The sequence below is a fragment of the Aspergillus welwitschiae genome, assembly GCF_003344945.1.
Source record: "Aspergillus welwitschiae strain CBS 139.54b unplaced genomic scaffold BDQ94scaffold_7, whole genome shotgun sequence".
Taxonomy (NCBI): Eukaryota; Fungi; Ascomycota; class Eurotiomycetes; order Eurotiales; family Aspergillaceae; genus Aspergillus; species Aspergillus welwitschiae.
The window spans coordinates 1,016,759-1,036,131 of NW_020798701.1; the positions used below are offsets into that span (position 1 = coordinate 1,016,759).

Below are 19,373 nucleotides of genomic sequence, written 5' to 3' on the forward strand. Positions count from 1 at the left end.
CTAGAGCCTCGCATTATGATATAATTTCAAAAATTCGATTCCTGCGCAAGTTGTTGTTTTCACACACAGTCATGACATAGTCCCGGCTAGCCCAGTTCACTCTTTGTTATCACGCTCACTGCCACAAGCATAATATTATCCCTTACGGGCTAGCAGTTTTTTTACCTGCCGTCCTGTCCTACTGAAGGGTGCCTCGTTGTTTGCTCCAGCTACTCAAGCTAAAATCATAGCATCATCCTTTTATACTTGTTTACCTTGGCTCGAGTTTCGTGACAATAGTGGAGTGCTGATTAATCACTTCACGAAATTGGGGTGTGGTGGTGGAGGCCCCGGTGGGTGGCCCGGTAGGTGGCGCAGCAGCTACATTCCGATTTCCCGGATTATCAATCAGTAGAAATAATGGGCGGCGAATGGATTAAATATAGAGCATGCGCTCTTTCCAGTAGCTGCTGTGATCAGGGGAGGCTGAACTATGGCTGCAAAATCTGACAACACAAACTCCAATTTTCCTCTTGCAGGGAGCGCCAGTGATGGCTGGTCGACGGAGGAAGAGGCAACTGCTACATGCTACTGTGGAGCTGTGCAATTGGCATTTGTAAGTGCTCCCCAACACGGGCAGGCCAAAGCTTTTCACCTGGAAAATCGTCCTTAACTATCTCTTGCTAATGCCATGCGCAACCCTCAGCCAGCGCAAGCTCCTGGTCTTGTTGATACATTCATCTGCAACTGCACAGATTGCCACAAAATCACTGCATCCATGTTCGCGACCAACTTTGTTATCAAAGACACGTATTTAAAACACTTACGTGGCAAAGAAATGCTCACCATCTATTGCCAGTCGAAGACCACTATCACTGGCAAGGCAATGACCAACTTCTTCTGTTCTGTGTGTGGCTCGCTTATGTATCGCACGAGTGAGGTGTTCCCAGGACACAGCATTTTGCGTACTGGAACGGTTGATGATTTTAGTCTGCATGAGACGAAATTGAGGCCAAGGGTGGAGATATTTACCAAGGACCGCCCGAGTTGGCTCTGCGGTGCAAATGGTGTTGGACAGTTTAAGGCGGCACCTCCGACGCTTAGGGATACCCCCATTCCAAATCCCTGAACTGGAAAGTTACAGACGCTATATGTACCCCTTCTGTTATGTACATAAAGTAATATTTCACATCTGGCTCTCTTCTGCAGCATAAAAAAAGATTGTTCTGCGCTCTAATTCGGTCCATGCGCGACATGAGCGGGAGGTGCGCGTGAGGGTTGACAAAAGTGTTGAGGCCTAGCTTTTAGCTCTCAGATCTTAGATTCTTGGCGACTGCGTCCTGCTGCCTATTAAATACCCACCCCTTGATCGGAAAATCAAACCTGCCTGCGCAATTACCTAACTATCAGTTTTGAGAGGCACTGTATTCTATTCCAACCAGATATCCACGTAGCTCCCACCGGGCCTCCCATCGCTCTCCGTTTGCTCCGCCCACTAAGGAGCTAACAGCATCCCACTAGTACTCCATTTTTGTGAATTAACAATACAATACTAAACTGGCGTCGTGGGACTAGAGTTAGGATAGTAATTGTCTGAAAGATAATAGAATCCTTCCAGCTCTTATAGGTGGCCTAAACAATAGAGTTGCCAGAACAGAAACAGCCATACATACAATATGCGAGAAATCTCGAAAGGCGGCTTAGGTGGCTCCTAGATGTTTGGTTCATTACTTTTCGAAGGCCCGAGAAGAGCGCGAATAGCTGTGGAATGATTCCAAGAAATAAAGATGTTAAGTAAAGGGTAAAGTAGCACATTGGAAATCTGCTAGATCGGAAGTTATAGGCACGCTTATAGTCTTTAGCAAAACAATTATGAACTTGTTGATGAAAAATTCAACATTCCTATCTTCATCTATAAGCTTAAGGTCAAGGTCATCTGCCAATGCTATATAGCATGAATATGCCGGTCTCTGAGGAGGCGTACTTTGAATCCTTGTTTAAATCGAGCAGTCTCGTAGTAACTTCATATCTACTAGCTCTTGGGTAGCCCTTCTACTACTTAGCTAAGCAATAACCAAAGAATCAGAAATTTGCCCAGGTATTTTGGGCCACTCAAAGCGCGCCGGCTATAAAATTTTTCATGATTTACACGTAATTCGATGAGAAATCAACGGGGAAAAAAGTAAATAAAAAAGTAACATTAGAGAAATTTCTACCGCCCGTACCATTGATTCGAGGCTGGCTCGAAGTTTCCAACGAGATGCTTATTTTAATTAATCAGAACACTGTCTCTAAAAAGCGAAACTGTGTTCGACGCGGATATAAGAGACTTCCAAGTATTACTGTACCATTCTGTACCTATCCATAATATGAAACTTCGGTGCTTGTTGCACTCAAGCACGCACGTACAACACTTGCCCCCGGGCGTCGCGAGCTGCTGCTCAGGCTTACGCACTCGCGCCTGTTGTTTTGCTGAGGCGTGTCAAAAATTTCTGGGCACGGATTTTGCCGCTCTTAAGACCATTTAGGCCTTCAAACAAGCTCTTGAGGCCAATAACGTATGGATGGCCCGGGAGCCAGCCCTCGCGCAGACCCCGGGCAAACGCTGCACCCCATGTCACGCCCATAAGCTTGTCGTTCTCGTCCTCATAATGGACCTAGCCAACCATGAAGACGAGGATTCGAATAGCATTTCGAGCGGCAGTAATGCGATGTAATGGTAAGGCATGTAACAGTTTAGCTGCTTCACAAGCATGGCCGATGGCGGCTTCCAGTACCCTCAGCTTTCCTGTTTGATTATAATTCTCGAACAAACAAATCGCCAGATTTTCAGCCGCCGCTGGTCAGTTTGTATTTGTAAATAGTTTATATCCAGAATATATATTAATACAGGTTTATTTAAATTTTATATCTATTGTATCTAGTACAGTGATGTGAAAAAGATATATAATATATTATAACTCTATTCCAGGACTAAGATAAAGATCTGAGGAGATCTGTAAAATAGATATGGTGATAAGATTATCTAGATAATAATTAAAAAATAAAATAATATGAAAAATATATAATATGATAGTAGAAGTATTTGGAGACTCTTGTCTCTTACTACTTGGTAGGAGAGGCTTATATTTGGCAGTAAATCCCGCTGCGATCGGTTGTTCTACCTGGATATTCTCTTGATTTGATGGAGCGGAAAGGTTGTTTGGTCCCAGTACTTGCGACATAGAATGTAATAATAAAGATTATTGGAGAAAAGTGTGAGAGGGGATAAAAGGGAGTTCGTTCATGCGCCAGGCAGAGGGAAAGATGGAGGAACAGAAGACATTTGGAGGGGCTGGTGGTGGGAAGAATCAGCAGACACCGTCCTGATGGCTACCTCACTGGTCCATAGGGCCGAGCGAGAGACCCTGACCAACTTATGCGCGTTTGGCTTTTCCCGCTCGGAACCAAGTAAAACGGGGCAAGAAAATCCGAGCCGCCTGCAGCTGCTTGCGCGGTTTCAGTATTTGCAGGGATAACTATCGGCTTATCTTAACGTTGCTCATGCTATTTAGTGGTGGGTGATGTCGAGCAACTTAAGAGCTAGATGGATCGGACCTTTTTGCAACAGGTATGAGATACATACAAGTCGACTACACTACGCTCGAGCAGACTGCACTTTCATTTCACTAGCAATGGTTGTCCTTATCTCGGCTAGTGGTATCGGCTATTTGCGCCATCGGAAGTATTCATTTAGCTAGTAGTCAACCGCAGTGGCTCTAGACTATACATCTTCTACCACGAATTTCATGAACTTACAATGCGCTAGTCAGGAAGGTCCATGACAGTTCCATTGCTGGATTTCTTTTACTATTAGAGTTATTACACAGCGCGCCTCTTTCCACTACTTTAATCTTTGCCTTTATTTCTTCTTTGAAAAGCTTTAGTATATCATCCCATCAAACCAGCCCCCAGAGGGATGTCGTGTCTTGCATTGTGCTCATCCGCCATCAAACCAAAGTGATACCAGAGTAGCTCCCCTCGTCGCTATGGAGGACAGTCTTGTTGGACCCATCCATATCAACCCTATATAGAGATCCTCCTAGGTCACTGAGGTAAATTTGCCGGTTTGCCCAGTCAACCTTCATCCCGATAAGCTCGTTAAAATGACGGGCCAATATCTTTAGATGAGGTTTCCCCGCGCCAACGGATGCCTGGTTCAATGTGTTGCCATACGGGTGCTCTCCGCGGTCAGTCCAATAGAGCGTCTCAGTATCTGTGTCGATTTCGAGGTCGATCGGTTCAGGCAACCCCTCAAATAGAGATTCAATATCTGTTCGGTTGGTAGCCGTCTCACCAGCAGGCATCTTGATATTTGCACGGAAAATGCGTCCCTGATTCGACTTAGAGGGACCCTTCTGAGACCAATAAATTTTACCGCGCGTTTCATCAATGGTAATTCCAACACACCAACGGGTTTGGTCATTCTGGTCTTCGGTACCAAATTCACCCCTGCACACCAAGATTTCATGGTTTTGACCATCGAAGTCGCACCGGTGGATGCGCATTCCCTCCCTATCGCAGAAGTAAAGCTTTTGGTTCGTGTCGTCCACAACAAGTTGCTTGGGTGTATGCACGGCGCCTTCTGATAGCACGACCTGTACGTCGCTGCCGTCCAAGTTGGCAGACATGACGGAGCCATCGTTTGCGGCCGGTCTGATTCCCATGTTTGTCCAGAAAATGCGCCCAACAGAGGGCGAATAGTCAATCCCGTCAGGACAGTTCAAGTTGGTAATGAGTGTTTCGCACTCTCCATCATTGGTTCGTCGGAGGATGCGACCCGACTTTCCAAGCGCCGAAAGATCCTGTACAATTGAACCCAGTCCAATATCGAGGAAGTAGACTGTGGGCAGATTCGAAGAATTAACTGCAGGTTGAGGAGGGTAGAGGCCGCCCTTGTCACTTTTATTGCCCAGTTTCCCTTGATTGACATAGTTTTTGCGTAGCCAGTCAACGGTCAACGTAGAACCTAATTGGCGCTCCTCGATATAATGGTCTTCAATGAATGCAACAGTATCCAGGCCAACCTGATCCATAAAGGTACAAGGCCCAGCCGCATTCTGAAACATCTCAACCCAGATCTTGTCGATCTCATTCGGTTCGGAGACTTCTTCGGCCAAGATGGTTATAACTTCGCGCTTAATGGCTGCCCAGAGGCGATTGAAAACGAAACTGTTGGCTCATATTAGCCTCGCATCCTGCGAAGAAGAGGGGGGGAGGGTTTAATCTGGGTCAATAGTGACTCACCCAGTGGACTCTCAAAATATCAATATGTTCCGCTAGAAATTTCGACTCCGTGTATTCAATCAAGCCTCTAGGGAACATTTGTAGGACCTTTAGATAAAAGTAGAATAATCAGTAAATCGTTAGCCATTGTTTTATTGCCTTTGGTAGAACATACAGACGGAAGAGCCTCCACCAAGGTTATCTTGACCTTGTCGGAGAGTTTGGGAAACAGTCTCTGTACATCATTTCTGAAAAAGTCCCTCATCTCTGCGGCAGTCTCGATACCGGTCGGTCCACCTCCGACAACCACCATGTGCAACTTTCGCTCAAGCTCAGTGTCATTCTGCTCCTGAGAAGCTTGCTCGATGCAGTTTATTACACGCTGTCTAATCTCACGCGCATCCTCAAGCTCCTTTAGGAAGCATGCGTGTTCCTTGACCCCAGGTATCCCTGCAATTCAAAGTCAGATATCGTTGCCATTAGAACTTTGCTGGACGGTTATAGTAAGTAGGGACATACCAAATGTAGCATTTTCTGCACCAATGCCAACCACAAGCAGATCGAACGAAACTTTATCGTTCGAGTTAATGTGAACAACCCTGTTTGCGTAGTCGATTTTCGAGACACTGGCTTTGCAGAACTTCACCGAACCATGCTCCTTGCTCAAAATCCTAGGAATAGGCTCCGTAAGAGACCGACCTTCTAGCATGCCAGTAGCACAAGATGGGAGAAGAGGCGTGAAAAGAAAATGGTCTCGAGGCGAGATGACCAAAACATTGTATCTGGAGGTATCAAGATCCTTGAGCAGAGACACAGAACCCCACCCAGTGCCTAGTACAGTTTTGCAAATGGTTAGTGAGCTAGTAGTAATTGGACCTCCATGTGAACTTGTGCTTTCATACCTAAAACAACTAGGGTCTTTTTTGACGGATCTGCCTCTACTATGGCCCGTGAGTCGGGGCGGCTAAAGATGCAATATGCTCCGTAAGCTGCAACACCACCAATTGCTAAGGCTATAGTCTTGAGACCTCTCGGGGTCCTTAAATTTCCTGAAATTATAGTTCGACATGAGGTGGGCTTTTCAGGATGCTTTGTTGTCAAATAATGTTGGTTGAGACGCGATAACATTGCTTTCCTCCTCAACGGCCCATTAAGTGGCCGTGCTCCTGAAATGAACCTTCCCCCACGCGATACTAAATGTTCCAAATGCATTAGGCTGTATATCTGGCCTGGTTCCCGTGGATTTTGTGAGAGGGGCGTGACAGCCACTTGGCCGTCGTCCGGGCTGAGTGAGGTCAACGCAAAAAATAAAATAAAATAAATACCAAAAATAAAAATATATCAATAACTAAAATAAATAAAAAATGGTCGGGCAAAAGACTCGGGTACAAAGGCCTTTGCAGAGTTATATACAGGCGTTCACTCATAGACGCCCCCATATTGTATGTACCTGGCTTAACCGACCTCGGGATATTCGCCGGAATATCCACTTTGGCTCGTTCCGCTACCCAATTCGGTGTTCCGATGCTTGGCATGCCGTGCCGGTCTATCTTAGCTTGATCCTGAAAGCCTAGTCGATCGTGCAAAAAGTTGTTATCTTATGAGGCAAAGAAACGGAAAGTGACATCAGTGATTTCAGGATAAAGAGGTTATCATACAACGTAAAGTGTAGCGAATTTCCATATTCAGACATCCGATGCTGACTTTCAACGAGCATACCTTCAAGCCCCTTGAAGTTGCGTTGACTTATATATTGCTATGTCCACATTGACAAAAACATTGAATACGTTCGATCTTCTCGCTAAGGTTCTATTATCCCTGCCGAGGAGTCCGAAAATGGTACGCCCAAATGCCATCCTTTTCAGCCCGATAAGCCGAAAGAGGTCAATGTACCTTACAAACATGCATCGCATTTCATTGCACAACAGACCAGAAAAGCCCCTTAAATCAACACAGCTCATACTTCTTGCTGGACAAGCGGGCTTTGCCACCTCAACTCCTTTATCATTCAAGTTGCAATCGCCACCAACAAAATTGACCCGGATCAAGGAGACAGCTATTGTCTGGAAACACCCAATGTCAGCCCATATACCTCCCTTTCACTTTTTTGTGTCTGCTCTCCTCTAACACTCGGAAAAGCTATACAGAAAAGGAGATTCGAAATATCACTGTAGCTCATCGCGAAGCCAAATGCCTTTCTGACAAGATCGCCTTGGGCTTGGTACGTTTGCTTCGATGGTGCACTGATTTCGTGACTGGGTATCGAAATCCTGAAAGGAACAAAGAAATCGCAGACAAGTTTGATATGACTGAGAGAAAATGGCTTGTTCGTTTCATTTTTCTCGAATCGGTTGCTGGGGTGCCTGGTATGGTGGGCGGCATGCTCCGACATCTGAAGAGTATCAGACGGATGAAGAGGGATCATGGATGGTCAGTACAAGGGAAAAAAATAATTATCTCCAAGTATTTAACAGTAGCTACACAAGAAGCTGCAGACTGACACAACCGCAGGATCGAGTCCTTGATTGACGAAGCCTACAACGAGCGCATGCACCTCTTGACATTCCTCGAACTGGCAGATCCAGGTATCGTCATGCGCTTAGTTGTCTTGGCCGCGCAGGGCGTCTTCTTCAATGCCTTCTTCGTCTTCTACCTTGTTTCGCCCAAGACATGTCACCGATTTGTTGGATACCTAGAGGAAGAAGCTGTCATTACCTATACACACGCAATCCGTCAACTTCAAGCTGGAAAACTGCCAGCATGGGACAGTTTATCAGCACCGGAGATTGCAATCAAATATTGGAGAATGCCAGAAGGAAAACAGAGAATGGTCGATTTGTTGCTTTATGTTCGGGCGGATGAAGCGAAGCATCGCGAGGTTAACCATACTTTGGGAAACTTAGACCAGCATGAAGATCCCAATCCTTATACTGCGCTTTATCACGATGGGAATAATGCTGGTCCCTCAGCGTCGCCCGATGCAGGGAAGCCTATTGGGTGGGAGCGAGATGAACTAATTTAGAAACTTTTTCAGGTGTTATTCTTTATGGAAATCCATTCTTCTACGTAAAGTTATTCTTTTGGCGTCTTTTTCTCCCTGCCAACAATAGTTCCGTATCTCCATTTCGTACTATTATCCAGTATCTAGCACAAATAGACTTCATTAGTATATCCACCTACGAGCTCAAAAGGAAAACTTCCAAAAATACAACTAATAGGGCATCCTGAACGCACCTCCTGGTCCTTCATCGGCTATATCAGCCAAGGAAATAGGCCAGTCGTTCCAGCTGAAGGGGTATGAATCAAGAGGATCCATGATAAGTCCCTCGGGACCAAAGTCGTAATTGAAGTCTTCCAACGAAACTTCACCAGTGGACCGGCTGGATTCAAGTCCTTGAGGCCGATCTACCTCACGCTGTGTAGACTTGACCTTTTCATTCAGCTGTTTCAAGGTTACCCGACACTTGTGAGCAATATTGGTAGAAGGCTCGCAACATTTGAGAATATCGTCGACCTGATCTAATAGATCATCGATTTCTGAAATTGGGATGTGGCTTTGGGTAATGGGGCAAAGATATTCCGCGATAAGAACAGTAGCAGCCATATAAATATCTTGAAGCGTGAGCTCTTTGTCTAGTTTAGGGGGAACCTTTGTTTTGCGATTCGGAAGACTGTACTTACAAGAGATGATGTACCAATGCGAAGGAAATGTGTTCCTATCTGACATGGCAGTCTGCCTGTTGTTCAGGTCCTTGAAAAAGTCAACAATATCTCGTGCCGAGCTGATGCACTTAGTGTGACAGCTTTCGGCCACTATCTGAATGACTTGCTCATCAGAAGGGCCGCTGGTCTTCTCGTGTGACCGATTCCTGGGCTTGCAACTCTGAAAGAAAAACGGTCGGAAGAAAAGTAATCTGACGCAGAGATATCTGACAGAGTAAGCTAAGGGTACTCTATTCCACTGCTTCAAAATACCTGTTCTCACCGAGCATGAAGTACGTTGGCAATCCGGGAGTCTGTTCGACCAATACCCACCTGCAGCTGGGGGGGAAGACCGGAATACCAAGTCGATAGATTGGACTCAATTCGAAATAAATCCGTGAGCTTCTGCGGAGCCAGGATATCATCTTTCTCCGTTGGGATTGATGCCCCAAATTCAGGAGAAGACGGATGCTCGCTGCTTAGTGGATAGAGAGACTCCAAGATGTCGCCAAGTATAACATGAAGATGACAAAATGCGCTATAGAAGTCGCCATTGATACTTGAGGGGGTATTTGGACGTAGCACTTGTTGGGTAGCAGCAGAAGTTGGCGGCACAGCAGATTTCTTGACAATCTCATGGCTGATCTGAGGTTTCGACCCAAAGGTCATGGCCGCAATCCTAGTAAGAAGTCAGGTTTTAGTTCAGTGTAGGTCGCAGGCTCCATGTACCTGTCCATAATGATACATCCAAACCACACTCTCATAGCAAGATCTTGCTCATGTTTGTTAGTAAGTAGTCGGCAAGATTCCCGGGATTGAACCCCTAAAGTCCTGGCAATTTGAATAGCTAGACCGATGTTCTGCACGAATTCTTGAGCCAAGTTCGTGTGCTGAAGGTACACGGCGGAGAGGAGGAAGATTTGAATGACCTCCAGATTATGCATTTCCATAAGATTAAAGGACATGAGCTGTTTTGCTCTGTCGAAGTAGACACTCGCACACTGAGTGTGTGTATAAACTTCGTTGGTGGTACCGATCATGGAAGATGTCGCAAATATGAGGTTGAGGATGCAATGAAATGCCTTTTCGTTCATGTCCAATGCTAAATCCCCCCAAACCATATCGTAGTTTGCGGTGATTGTGCCCTGATCTAACCAAGGAAAGATAGGATCAATGTGCTCCCAGTATTTTGTGAATAAGTCATCAGCCACCCTTCTAGTTGGAAGAACAAAAAGAGTCTCGTAAAACACTTTGTTCTCTATTAGCAGCGGCAGCCTAGGCAGCGTCTGAAGTGCCTTGTTATGTTTCCGATTCGACGCCAAAGTGCCTGTCGCTGCACTCTCAATTTGACGCACAAACTGTGAACCCGTCGATGCATCTATGAGACCCTCGCTAGGTAGAGAAGAGAACTCTTCATTAGAAAGGGATATTTCTGCGGGAGTCCCAAATGTCGAAAAGGGGTGCCGCGGAACCGAAGCTGTAGGCTCTGTAGTATCCGGTTGGGAACGGGCACAATCGAAGGGTTTGGACGACGAGGTTCTCGCTGCCTTGAGAGTTTCGATGAGCAAGAGACACCTTTGCAGTCGGTGAATACGTTCATAACCTACTCTGTTCTCATTCCCTCCTTGTTTGTTCCTAATGCCGCTGCTTTAGCGCTGCATCTCCTACAGCGGGCCCACAAGAAGGACTTACTCTTTTCGGTATGCAACAGAGGCCGGCTCAGGCCGATATATACATTCCATTGCACCATTTTTTCGTCTAGAACATGGGCCACACACTGGTTGAACGACCCATTGAATGAGTGCTTGTTCTAAACGGAACGAGAATCTGCAGGAGAGAGCCCACCTGGCCGAATGCCATCGCATTTGGTCTTCCTGCGCTTGCAAACGTTGCAAGCAACATTAATTTTATGCCGCTTTGTTTGCGGTTCTGACACGAAGCTATAGGGGAGACTGCGCTTACTCGTCATAATTTATTTCTACGCAGATGGGCAAGAATCGGAGGCGGAGGCGGAAGCGCCTGCAGATGGAAGTGACGAACTAGTCAACGCTAGTTAACGTAATCAAGGGTCGGACGGCCCACACGGTTGGGCGGCCCATCTGGTAATCTATACAAAAGATCTTTTTTAAAACATAAGATATCTCAACCATTAAGAGTCTGAATGATGTCCATCTTTATATACAGACTATGAATAATATAAAAAACTAGTAGATATCTTTCAAAATTCTTTTCAAGTATATTTAGTAGTATATTATATTACGATATCTGTATTTTATCTGTATTTGATAAAAGTATAATATATTCCATATAAAGAAAAAAGTATAAAAATCTGAAAAAGTTATCAGTCACTTATTCTTATATATATACTTTGCATATAAAGTTAAAGCTTTCTCAAATCCAGTATTGGTTGAGATGTAATAGTGTCAAAAGATATCTTTTATATAGGATAGCAGGATGGGCCGTCTAACCGTGTGGGCCGTCCAACTGTTGTTTTCAGTTACGGCGGTGAATGACTAATACATCCACCCAAACCAGAAAGAACCACCCATAACTCTCTGTAAGCAGTATTTGATTCTTCTCTATATCCTCGAGTATCTCGTAGATTTGATAGTCTTTCTCCATATCTGTGTAGGTTGTGTCAGAGTCAAAGTGAGCAAGGAGCTTATCCCGCACCCTCGGTGTATACTCGTTGATGCTTAACTCGTGTATATCAAAGCTGATCATGTCTGACTTGACTAAGATATATACTTTATATTTTATAGCCAGCTGAAGATTAGATATCTACTGATCTAGCTTTTAATATAAATAATATATAAACTAGAATGACCCACTTTAATAAAGGTAACTAAAATATATCTGTCCTGGGAGGTAGCAACATTCACCGCTGACATAGACTGGGCTTTACCAATGTAGGTGAATGAATAACCGACACGATCACTCTGGACCGGCAGGTGGCTAACTGGGGTTGATAAAATCCGTGACACCTTTCTCCTCGTGCTGCTCTTTACCGCCGCACCCTTGTGACAGATACACCCACACTGTGCCTTGAATATTACAAGCTGCGGAGATTGCTCACAAAGGTTACATCAATGTTCCGTCAAGCCCCTGCAAGGCTACTGCCTAGAAGGTGTACTCAAAGATCATTAAACGGCTATTCTGGCCCCTATCTTTGCAACGGGTTCATGTTAGACGGTGCTACCAAATGGGCACAACCATAGGGAAATACCATCACTCATCCACCTGAATCTGCGAGATCACTGTTCCTTTGAGGTAATCCTACCCAAATATCCTTACTGCCGGTCAATGATCTCTGTACACCACGATTAGTAATATTCCACTAATTTTGATAGAACCCAAACTATGACCATGGACAAGGATCTCAATATAATCTCAGAAAGCAACCAGAACAAAGCAAAGGTGGATCTGAAAGAAAAAGACATAGAAAAAGATTAAAGACATGGAAGATTAATAGATAAAACAGTCTTACTATCCTGATAATATAACCATCGGTAAATTTATCATTTATATTAAGAATAAGATGCCCCAGGAGCATCAAGATAAATAATAGAAGTTATAGAACATGGAGAACTTTACATATAAGGATATTTTAGGATATTTGAAAACCTATAGATCTACTCCGGAGGAATATAAAGAGTTGAAGAAGGAGACGAAAAAATCCAGATTTATTATCTATATAGACTGTGGCAATAAGGGCGAAAATAAAAACAAGGACAAAGAATACTTGTTAGAAAAGTCTTACGGTAAAATGATATGCTTTTCTATTCACCTAATCCTTTCTATATTACTAGTCTGATCAGTTACGATTTCAGTATCCGCGGTTACGCAAGAGAAGGACAACGAATGAAGGGTTGAGAAAAAGGTTTTCTTTCTTACTATTCTATTTGGATCCTAACATAACGAGTGTCAGGATAAGCATCAAATAGAGTCATTCTATATTTCCATCACAACTTTTATAAGTACTAGCTTTAGTTAACCATAGCCAATGATGCGTCACTATACCGCTATTCACTATAACCCTTGATTAGCATTGAGTTATGATGTGCACAGCAGCAACCTCTGGATCGTTGTGTTGTCATCCTCCATTATGGCCAACTACAAGGTTAACTAGTAGATTATTCTCGGATCTCGACACACTATAAGATTTGTCAAAAGGGTTGTCCTACCACATACGACCACAGGGTGTGGAAAACAGGGCTTCCCGTCCGCTCAGCCGTACTTAAGCCACACGCCGGGAGGTTAGTAGTTGGGTGGGTGACCACCAGCGAATCCCTTCTGTTGTATGTTTTCGATTTTTGTTCTACTTTCTTATTAGACAGCCAGACACGCATCTATTTGCAAGGCCTTGTCCGCAATCGAAGGGGTGGAGTGCCTGGTCTATTGATATCATTCGTGTGAAAACACCAGTGCTCTCACCTCCACGCTGACCCTGGAACATGAACTCCCTGGTGTGTTCAAAGGACTGAATGATGTATGAGGAGTATCTGCAGCAAGTGCGTCAGCCAGTGTACATCCAACGCCTCTTCAAAGCCACCGGCTTGAGAAGGATATGGACTGTTGAAAGGTAGGGTGTTCAACCACTCACATTTCACGCTATCTTCCTTCGTGTCAAACCCCTTAAACAAAAGCACATCTTGTGTCTCTTGTTCACTCATATAATACCATCGACGTGCACTATTTGCCTCATATTGTGGATAGAGCATGGTGCCGGTGTAGTTTCCGCGTATCATATCCGTCTCTATCAACTTGGTTGCGTCCATGGTTTGTCCATCACATACTGCCATGGGATGATCCTCTATTGGACCACTTACCGGTCGCCAAAGGCTATTTTCTATGTTAGCAATGACCATTCGATACAGCAGTCTGACTGATCGGTCGGTTATTGTAGAGTTTGTGAGCAGAGAAAAGCTAGGCTCATGAACCCCGGTACTCACATTATCAATTGGACTCGCCCAGAAAGAAGGTGTTGAGATTCTTCCGGAAGATGATTTCGTATACGCTCCATTGTAGGAGTTCCGATCTCATCTCGGGTCAAAAGTGTGTCTTGAAATGTCAGCATATACATTACCTACTCTCACCGCCGTGATGCACTGTAGCTTACCTATATGAACCTGTCGCGCAAACCCCTGCAAATTTGGGTTTCTTGTCCGCTTCTCTTTCGCGCTCTTTTTCTTTCTGATCTACCAAGCGTGGAGACTTAGCAGTTGTTGCATAGGTTTGAAGTTGTTGCTGCATACTTTCCAATCGAAAATCTTCACTTCATCGGCTCCGTTAACGTGTTCCTTCAGAATGGCTTCGCATTCTGGCAAGAAGATATCATTGATCTTCTGAGGATCCGAGTACTCATATGGCTTTGTGATAGCCGGCGGGGGGCATCTTTTATAGGCGAAACCGTTGATGTCAAGATCGAACGGAGGGGCGTCAATTAGTCCCCTGATATCTCTGATAGTCTCGGGATGATCGGCCACGTGGAAGACTAAATTAGTCGTCTTATCGCGATCTGCATTGCGCTTTCTCCGTCCGGAGAATACACCAATCCGATAAGGACGTGTATGGGTGTAGCTTGGTTGCCATTGGAGGTATGTCAGTCTTGCTTGAACATCTCTTGCCATAGTTTTAATTCCCACAAATAGAACAGGCAAAGCAGTAGACCAAAAAAGGAATGAGTAAATGGTGATTTCCAGTCTTAGTACCAACGTTACATACCACAATCACCTACCTGATTCTTACTTAAGTAATATGATTGAGCCCCCACTTACAGCCTCAAATGCGGAGCAACTCCAACAGACTAGCTAACCTCATTTAGACCCCGTTAGCCATGAACTATCTACTCAGTGAAATAACTCACTTAAGGTGCCAAGAATGTCTCACAGCCTCCGACGAGTCATCTCAGCCAGCTTTAGGGGCCGCGCTAGACATCCAAGCTTGAGGTAGTTCGCCAATAGCGGGAGGAAGTATCTGATCACATATTAGATAGTGGGTCTTTTACTTGGGCGCAGGAAAGTGACTTTCTACGTTGTCGCACTGAACCCTGCTCCGCTCAATCATCCAACTCGTCACCGTTGACTATCCATCTAGTCACAATTCCGATGCTTCAAGGATATATTGCACTTTAATGAGCCGCCCAATACTAGTGCTATCTATCCTGCGCATACATCTGGACATGCATGCAATGTTGACTCATGTTCTTGGTCATTCATTTATGTGCGAATACGCACGGACAGGACGTTTTAAATGTGGTGACTCTTCGATGTAACATCGCGTCTGATAACGTACTAGATTCAGTTCTGCTTCTTATTCCACCAGGACAAGACAGCACGTAGCATTTGATTCGTGGGCTTACACCTATGAGAGCATTAACGCTGTCTCCTACGTCTGAAGGACTGTTTCTTAGGCCACTTTCTCGGAAACATGCTTGCAAACTCTGCATTTCGCTCTTCTTCTTGCCACCTTCCAAACTACCTCTTCAGTTGACCGATGCTATTGCAGAGAAAGTTATAACCATATGTTTATTGCAAGAAACATGCTGAAGATGCTGAAGATTTGAGAGGAAACATCTATTCGACTCCATCTAGATTTCCACTACAACTTCCCCTGAGAAGGACTAAACCCTTCACTAAACGGATAATCAACATACCCCTTCGGCGACATAGGCGTATAAAACGTCGGCCGATCATACTGATTAAGCGGTAATCCCTCCCTCAACCTGAACGGCAAGTCCGGATTGGCCAGGAAATGTCGCCCAAAGGCAATAGCGACGCGATGTCTGGGATGCGCCCGAAGGGCCTCAGTAGCCGTCTGGGCCGTGAACCCGCCCGCGAGAATAATAGCCCCCTTATCCCTAAACGCCTCAAACAGGAACGACTCATCCTCCTCTCCAGACGCATCCTCCACCGACGTCGATCCTGAAATCCGTGGCCTCACCACATGCAAATAAGCCAAGTTCAACTGTGCCAAGCCCCGAACGAGATGCGTAAATTGCGGTCGGGGATCAGACATCCGCATTCCCTGGAAGGTACTCCAGGGACTGATGCGATATCCAGTGCGCTGGGGCCCAATAGCGTCCGCCACAGCCTGTGCGATAGCCAGGCCGAACCTGGAGCGGTTCTCGACGCTGCCGCCCCATTGATCGGTGCGGTTGTTGCTCGCTGACTGTGTGAACTGGTCGGGAAGGTAGCCGTTCGCGCCGTGAATCTCGACGCCGTCGAACCCAGCGGCGACAGCGTTCTGCGCCGCACGGACGTAGTCGGTGATGTACCCGGATATTTCTTCCTCCGTTAGGGGGGTTGGGGCGGGACTGGATTCGCTCATGGGGATGTCTCCGCTCGAGACTACGTGGTATCCGCCTTCTCTCTGGAGGACGTCTGGCTTGGCGGCTCTGCCTAATGCCCAGAGTTGGCAGAAGATGAAGCTGCCCTGACTGTGAACGGCGGAAGTGATGGTCTTCCATTGGGCGATTTGGGCATCGCTCCAGATTCCGGGCACATGGCCCATGCCGCCGGCGCGAGCGGAGATGAAGGTGCCCTCGGTGATGATCAATGTGCCAGGGACGGAGGCGCGCTGAGAATAGTAGGAGCGGGATATGGGGAGCGGGACATGTTGGGCATCAGCTCGATTGCGGGTTAATGGGGCCATTACGACTCGGTGGTGTAGCTCGAGGTCACCGATGCGGATTGGTGAGGTTAATTCAGCCATGATGCGGGGGTGCAATTCGCGGGATTCGAGGGTTGTGTGCGGGGATTACGGTAGTCTGGGTTTTGGGTGAATTGGGGGTATAAATAATCAATCAAAAATTTATCGGAGACTTTTGTAGTTGACATTAGCCCGAAATCATCGATCATTATTAATGGCTGCTTGGCCATGAAGTCATGGCAGGGCGGATATCCGCCGGCCGAAGCTTGTTTGGCTTTCCAAACTCTCCGAAGCGGGTCCTGATCAAGCCTGGCTGATGCACAATGATGATTTGATGATTCGGTCGAAAGCAGTTTGCAGTGGGGTTGATCTAAAAAAAAGACAGTTCATTTCTTGCTTGCACAAGCTAATCCCTCTCATAAGTAATGGCAGGGTCAATTGCGTGTTCGTTGACAACTCCCTTGGTTAGAACTTCAACATAGCCAGTTCGATTAGATCGATGCACCGGCTTGTACCATGGCCTATATCCTGCACAATAAGATCGCTCATGATACGACCTCTATCTGGACGACTGTTTAGTATTATGGACGGCATAATTCAAAGTCAGACATGATGCATAACTGGCTGCTGCGCGATTACCGCAGCTGGCTCAGGGGCTGTGCTCAAACTTTCAACTCAAATCACAAGAAACTCTTCTGGAGATGGTCGGTTGAGACTTTCAGAAGCGGTTCGGAAGTATGAGCCCGTGATGGCCTGACCAACTACTCGATAGTACGGTTTATCGCTCTTGCTGGCCACAGTGTCATGAATGCGAAGTATGACCGCGCGGTTCAAGAGATGCGGAATAGTGAGAATGTCATCATCTTCCACCGCTCCTGGGGTGATTCCGAAGATGTAGCGAAATTGTAGATACACCATAAACAACCTGTGGCCTCCAATATTTCGGCACTGTTCAATAAGAGGTTCCGTGTCAACCTCTCTCTCCCACATGTTCCCCTCGGTGACGACCGCTGGATCTAACTCCGTTATCTCCAGCAAACTATGTATCCCATCGTCGACGTGGTCTTGCGAGATATTGTGAAAAGCACCCCATGTCCTGATAAGGTGCTTTTGCATGTTGCGCCTATCATGGTTGTCGCTCCACCGCTTCTTTATCATCCGGAAAACCCCAATAAGCTGATTTCGAACTGTGCGTGGGTTTGTTGAAAATTGCAACACGGCATGGCATTTACCGAGTCGCTGAGCAGGGAGGTGTAAAATTGATCCATTATCAGATACTTTGGTTCTCGTATGCTCTGATCCGTCCTCGGATGGCCCAGGTGTTACGTACCTTATGGGCTTTGCTAGAAGAATGTTCCGGTAAGACGTTATGAATCGTGCGGGGCCTGGGCGATAATCCTGCACCCAGGAAGGGAGCCGAGTGTCCCATGCATTGGGTCCAGCGACAGGAGCCAGCGTGAGGAACATGGATCCCTCTTGCTCTATCATCCAAATCGTCGTCTCCAGCGCAATCTGCTTAAATGGCTTATGATAATCTGGAGGGAATGCCTTCTGAAGGTCCGGCATGACGCCATAGAGGCCATAGATTCTGTCTCTGGGATTCTGACATTTCCGATGATATGTTCTCTTGAAATGATGTCCTGGGGTTCTTGGATCTTCAAACACCTTACCTTCTCTAATGGAGGAGACTTCGTAGTCACTGCAAGCTTTCCTGAATTCCTCGCGGGCCTTGCTCCATAAACCTTTCAGAGATTCCACCTCATCAGCCGGTATGTTTTTATCTCTCCGGAGCCTGTCGACTCCGCTTGTCCACTTCGAGACTTTTTCGAGCTCCGCTAATATTGTCGATGTCCTGAAACTTAAATTACCACAGACAGTAAGTGGCTGACTCTTGGGCAGAAGATATTCCTGATACGTCCACATTCGAAACCAGTAAGGCCTCGTCATAATCTGGATCATGCCCTGTAAGGTAACGCAGTCCGCATGAATCATCTTCACCCTAGCCTTGTGACTAAATCTGCTCGCTACATCGAGCCACCACCAGTATAATGCCCGTTTGGTAAATTCCTTCTCCACATATCTCTCTGCCCATCCCACTGCCATCTCGATCTCCGGGGTGGCATCTCCCAGCATGACTACCACGCGAGCCGCCGTGGAGTATATAGTAGCCATCAAAGGTACCTGGGTATTCTTTTCATCAATGTCGCACTGGTTGATGCAAATAGCATCGACCCATATATCCCGACGCCCAAATCTACGTCGAAGTTGGTGCAGAGCCTTGGCCACGTTCGGGGTTACGTGAAAAGTAACACCATTGAGGAATATCTGCTCGGTGGCGTCGTCTGTTCCCCAAACGTAGGATAGGGCTTCGAACTTTGGGGAATCATTGAGTGACACGGTGTGGAGGGAACAATGGATCGCATTACTTGTGTTTTTTGAGGGATGGATGGAGAGCAGTCGGATTTGTTGTCGATTAGGATCCAGTGTATCGTATTGAAAGCTCATTTTGGGGGAAAACTCGTAAGGGAGAAAGCAAGTTTTGTGTTCTTGCGTGTTGTTGAGAGTGCTAGTAGTTATGACCGCGAATAAATGAGAAAGGGAGAACTGAGGTCGGCAGTTCTGAGCGATCGTCCATGTTGGCCTACAAAAAGCAAACATAAAGCCAGCCGCACCAACTAAGCTCGATCGGAACAGCCCCTCATGTGTGCCGACGTGGCATGCATCTGAATTTCTTCTACTTAGACTTAATTATTACTCTCGACAGTCTTTGGCAGATG

At 46.0% G+C, this 19,373-nt stretch overlaps 7 protein-coding genes across 7 annotated transcripts; 2 read left to right on the forward strand and 5 right to left on the reverse strand.

The window, feature by feature from the left end:
- Window positions 1–451: 451 nt before the first annotated feature.
- Window positions 452–1,278, forward strand: BDQ94DRAFT_138957 (GFA family protein). The gene is made up of 2 exons (XM_026765337.1): window positions 452–595; window positions 686–1,278. Exons 1-2 carry the CDS (start codon window positions 473–475, stop codon window positions 1,106–1,108), a joined length of 546 nt encoding a protein of 181 aa, XP_026629412.1. The 5' UTR covers window positions 452–472; the 3' UTR covers window positions 1,109–1,278.
- A 2,690-nt stretch (window positions 1,279–3,968) lies between these two features.
- On the reverse strand, window positions 3,969–5,953 carry BDQ94DRAFT_168005 (uncharacterized protein; the record flags this gene model as incomplete). The annotated part of the gene is made up of 3 exons (XM_026770968.1): window positions 3,969–5,190; window positions 5,424–5,694; window positions 5,764–5,953. The coding sequence occupies 3 exons, from the start codon at window positions 5,951–5,953 to the stop codon at window positions 3,969–3,971; spliced, it is 1,683 nt and encodes a 560-aa protein (XP_026629413.1).
- A 1,193-nt stretch (window positions 5,954–7,146) lies between these two features.
- On the forward strand, window positions 7,147–8,266 carry BDQ94DRAFT_157850 (alternative oxidase; the record flags this gene model as incomplete). Its single annotated transcript, XM_026768822.1, has 3 exons — window positions 7,147–7,322; window positions 7,384–7,674; window positions 7,756–8,266. 3 exons carry the CDS (start codon window positions 7,147–7,149, stop codon window positions 8,264–8,266), a joined length of 978 nt encoding a protein of 325 aa, XP_026629414.1.
- Window positions 8,267–8,455: 189 nt separating this feature from the next.
- BDQ94DRAFT_185482 (uncharacterized protein) lies at window positions 8,456–10,915 on the reverse strand (the record flags this gene model as incomplete). The annotated part of the gene is made up of 8 exons (XM_026774898.1): window positions 8,456–8,856; window positions 8,926–9,173; window positions 9,230–9,625; window positions 9,676–9,718; window positions 9,800–10,493; window positions 10,554–10,581; window positions 10,639–10,723; window positions 10,792–10,915. The coding sequence occupies 8 exons, from the start codon at window positions 10,913–10,915 to the stop codon at window positions 8,456–8,458; spliced, it is 2,019 nt and encodes a 672-aa protein (XP_026629415.1).
- Window positions 10,916–13,350: 2,435 nt separating this feature from the next.
- BDQ94DRAFT_157852 (uncharacterized protein) lies at window positions 13,351–14,576 on the reverse strand (the record flags this gene model as incomplete). Its single annotated transcript, XM_026768823.1, has 5 exons — window positions 13,351–13,448; window positions 13,550–13,788; window positions 13,899–14,007; window positions 14,066–14,144; window positions 14,202–14,576. The coding sequence occupies 5 exons, from the start codon at window positions 14,574–14,576 to the stop codon at window positions 13,351–13,353; spliced, it is 900 nt and encodes a 299-aa protein (XP_026629416.1).
- An 821-nt stretch (window positions 14,577–15,397) lies between these two features.
- Window positions 15,398–16,673, reverse strand: BDQ94DRAFT_185485 (alkene reductase). The gene has a single exon (XM_026774899.1). The coding sequence runs from the start codon at window positions 16,657–16,659 to the stop codon at window positions 15,547–15,549; it is 1,113 nt and encodes a 370-aa protein (XP_026629417.1). The 5' UTR covers window positions 16,660–16,673; the 3' UTR covers window positions 15,398–15,546.
- Window positions 16,674–16,914: 241 nt separating this feature from the next.
- Window positions 16,915–19,188, reverse strand: BDQ94DRAFT_185489 (HET domain-containing protein). The gene has a single exon (XM_026774900.1). The coding sequence runs from the start codon at window positions 19,099–19,101 to the stop codon at window positions 17,272–17,274; it is 1,830 nt and encodes a 609-aa protein (XP_026629418.1). The 5' UTR covers window positions 19,102–19,188; the 3' UTR covers window positions 16,915–17,271.
- Window positions 19,189–19,373: the final 185 nt, after the last annotated feature.

Excerpts from the sequence above, each read along its gene's own strand:
- BDQ94DRAFT_138957 (XM_026765337.1), top strand. The coding sequence starts at position 473 with ATGGCTGCAAAATCTGACAACACAAACTCCAATTTTCCTCTTGCAGGG. Across the intron at positions 596-685 it reads GAGCTGTGCAATTGGCATTT|CCAGCGCAAGCTCCTGGTCT; the intron begins GTAAGTGCTCCC and ends CGCAACCCTCAG.
- BDQ94DRAFT_185485 (XM_026774899.1), bottom strand. The coding sequence starts at position 16,659 with ATGGCTGAATTAACCTCACCAATCCGCATCGGTGACCTCGAGCTACAC.
- BDQ94DRAFT_185489 (XM_026774900.1), bottom strand. The coding sequence starts at position 19,101 with ATGAGCTTTCAATACGATACACTGGATCCTAATCGACAACAAATCCGA.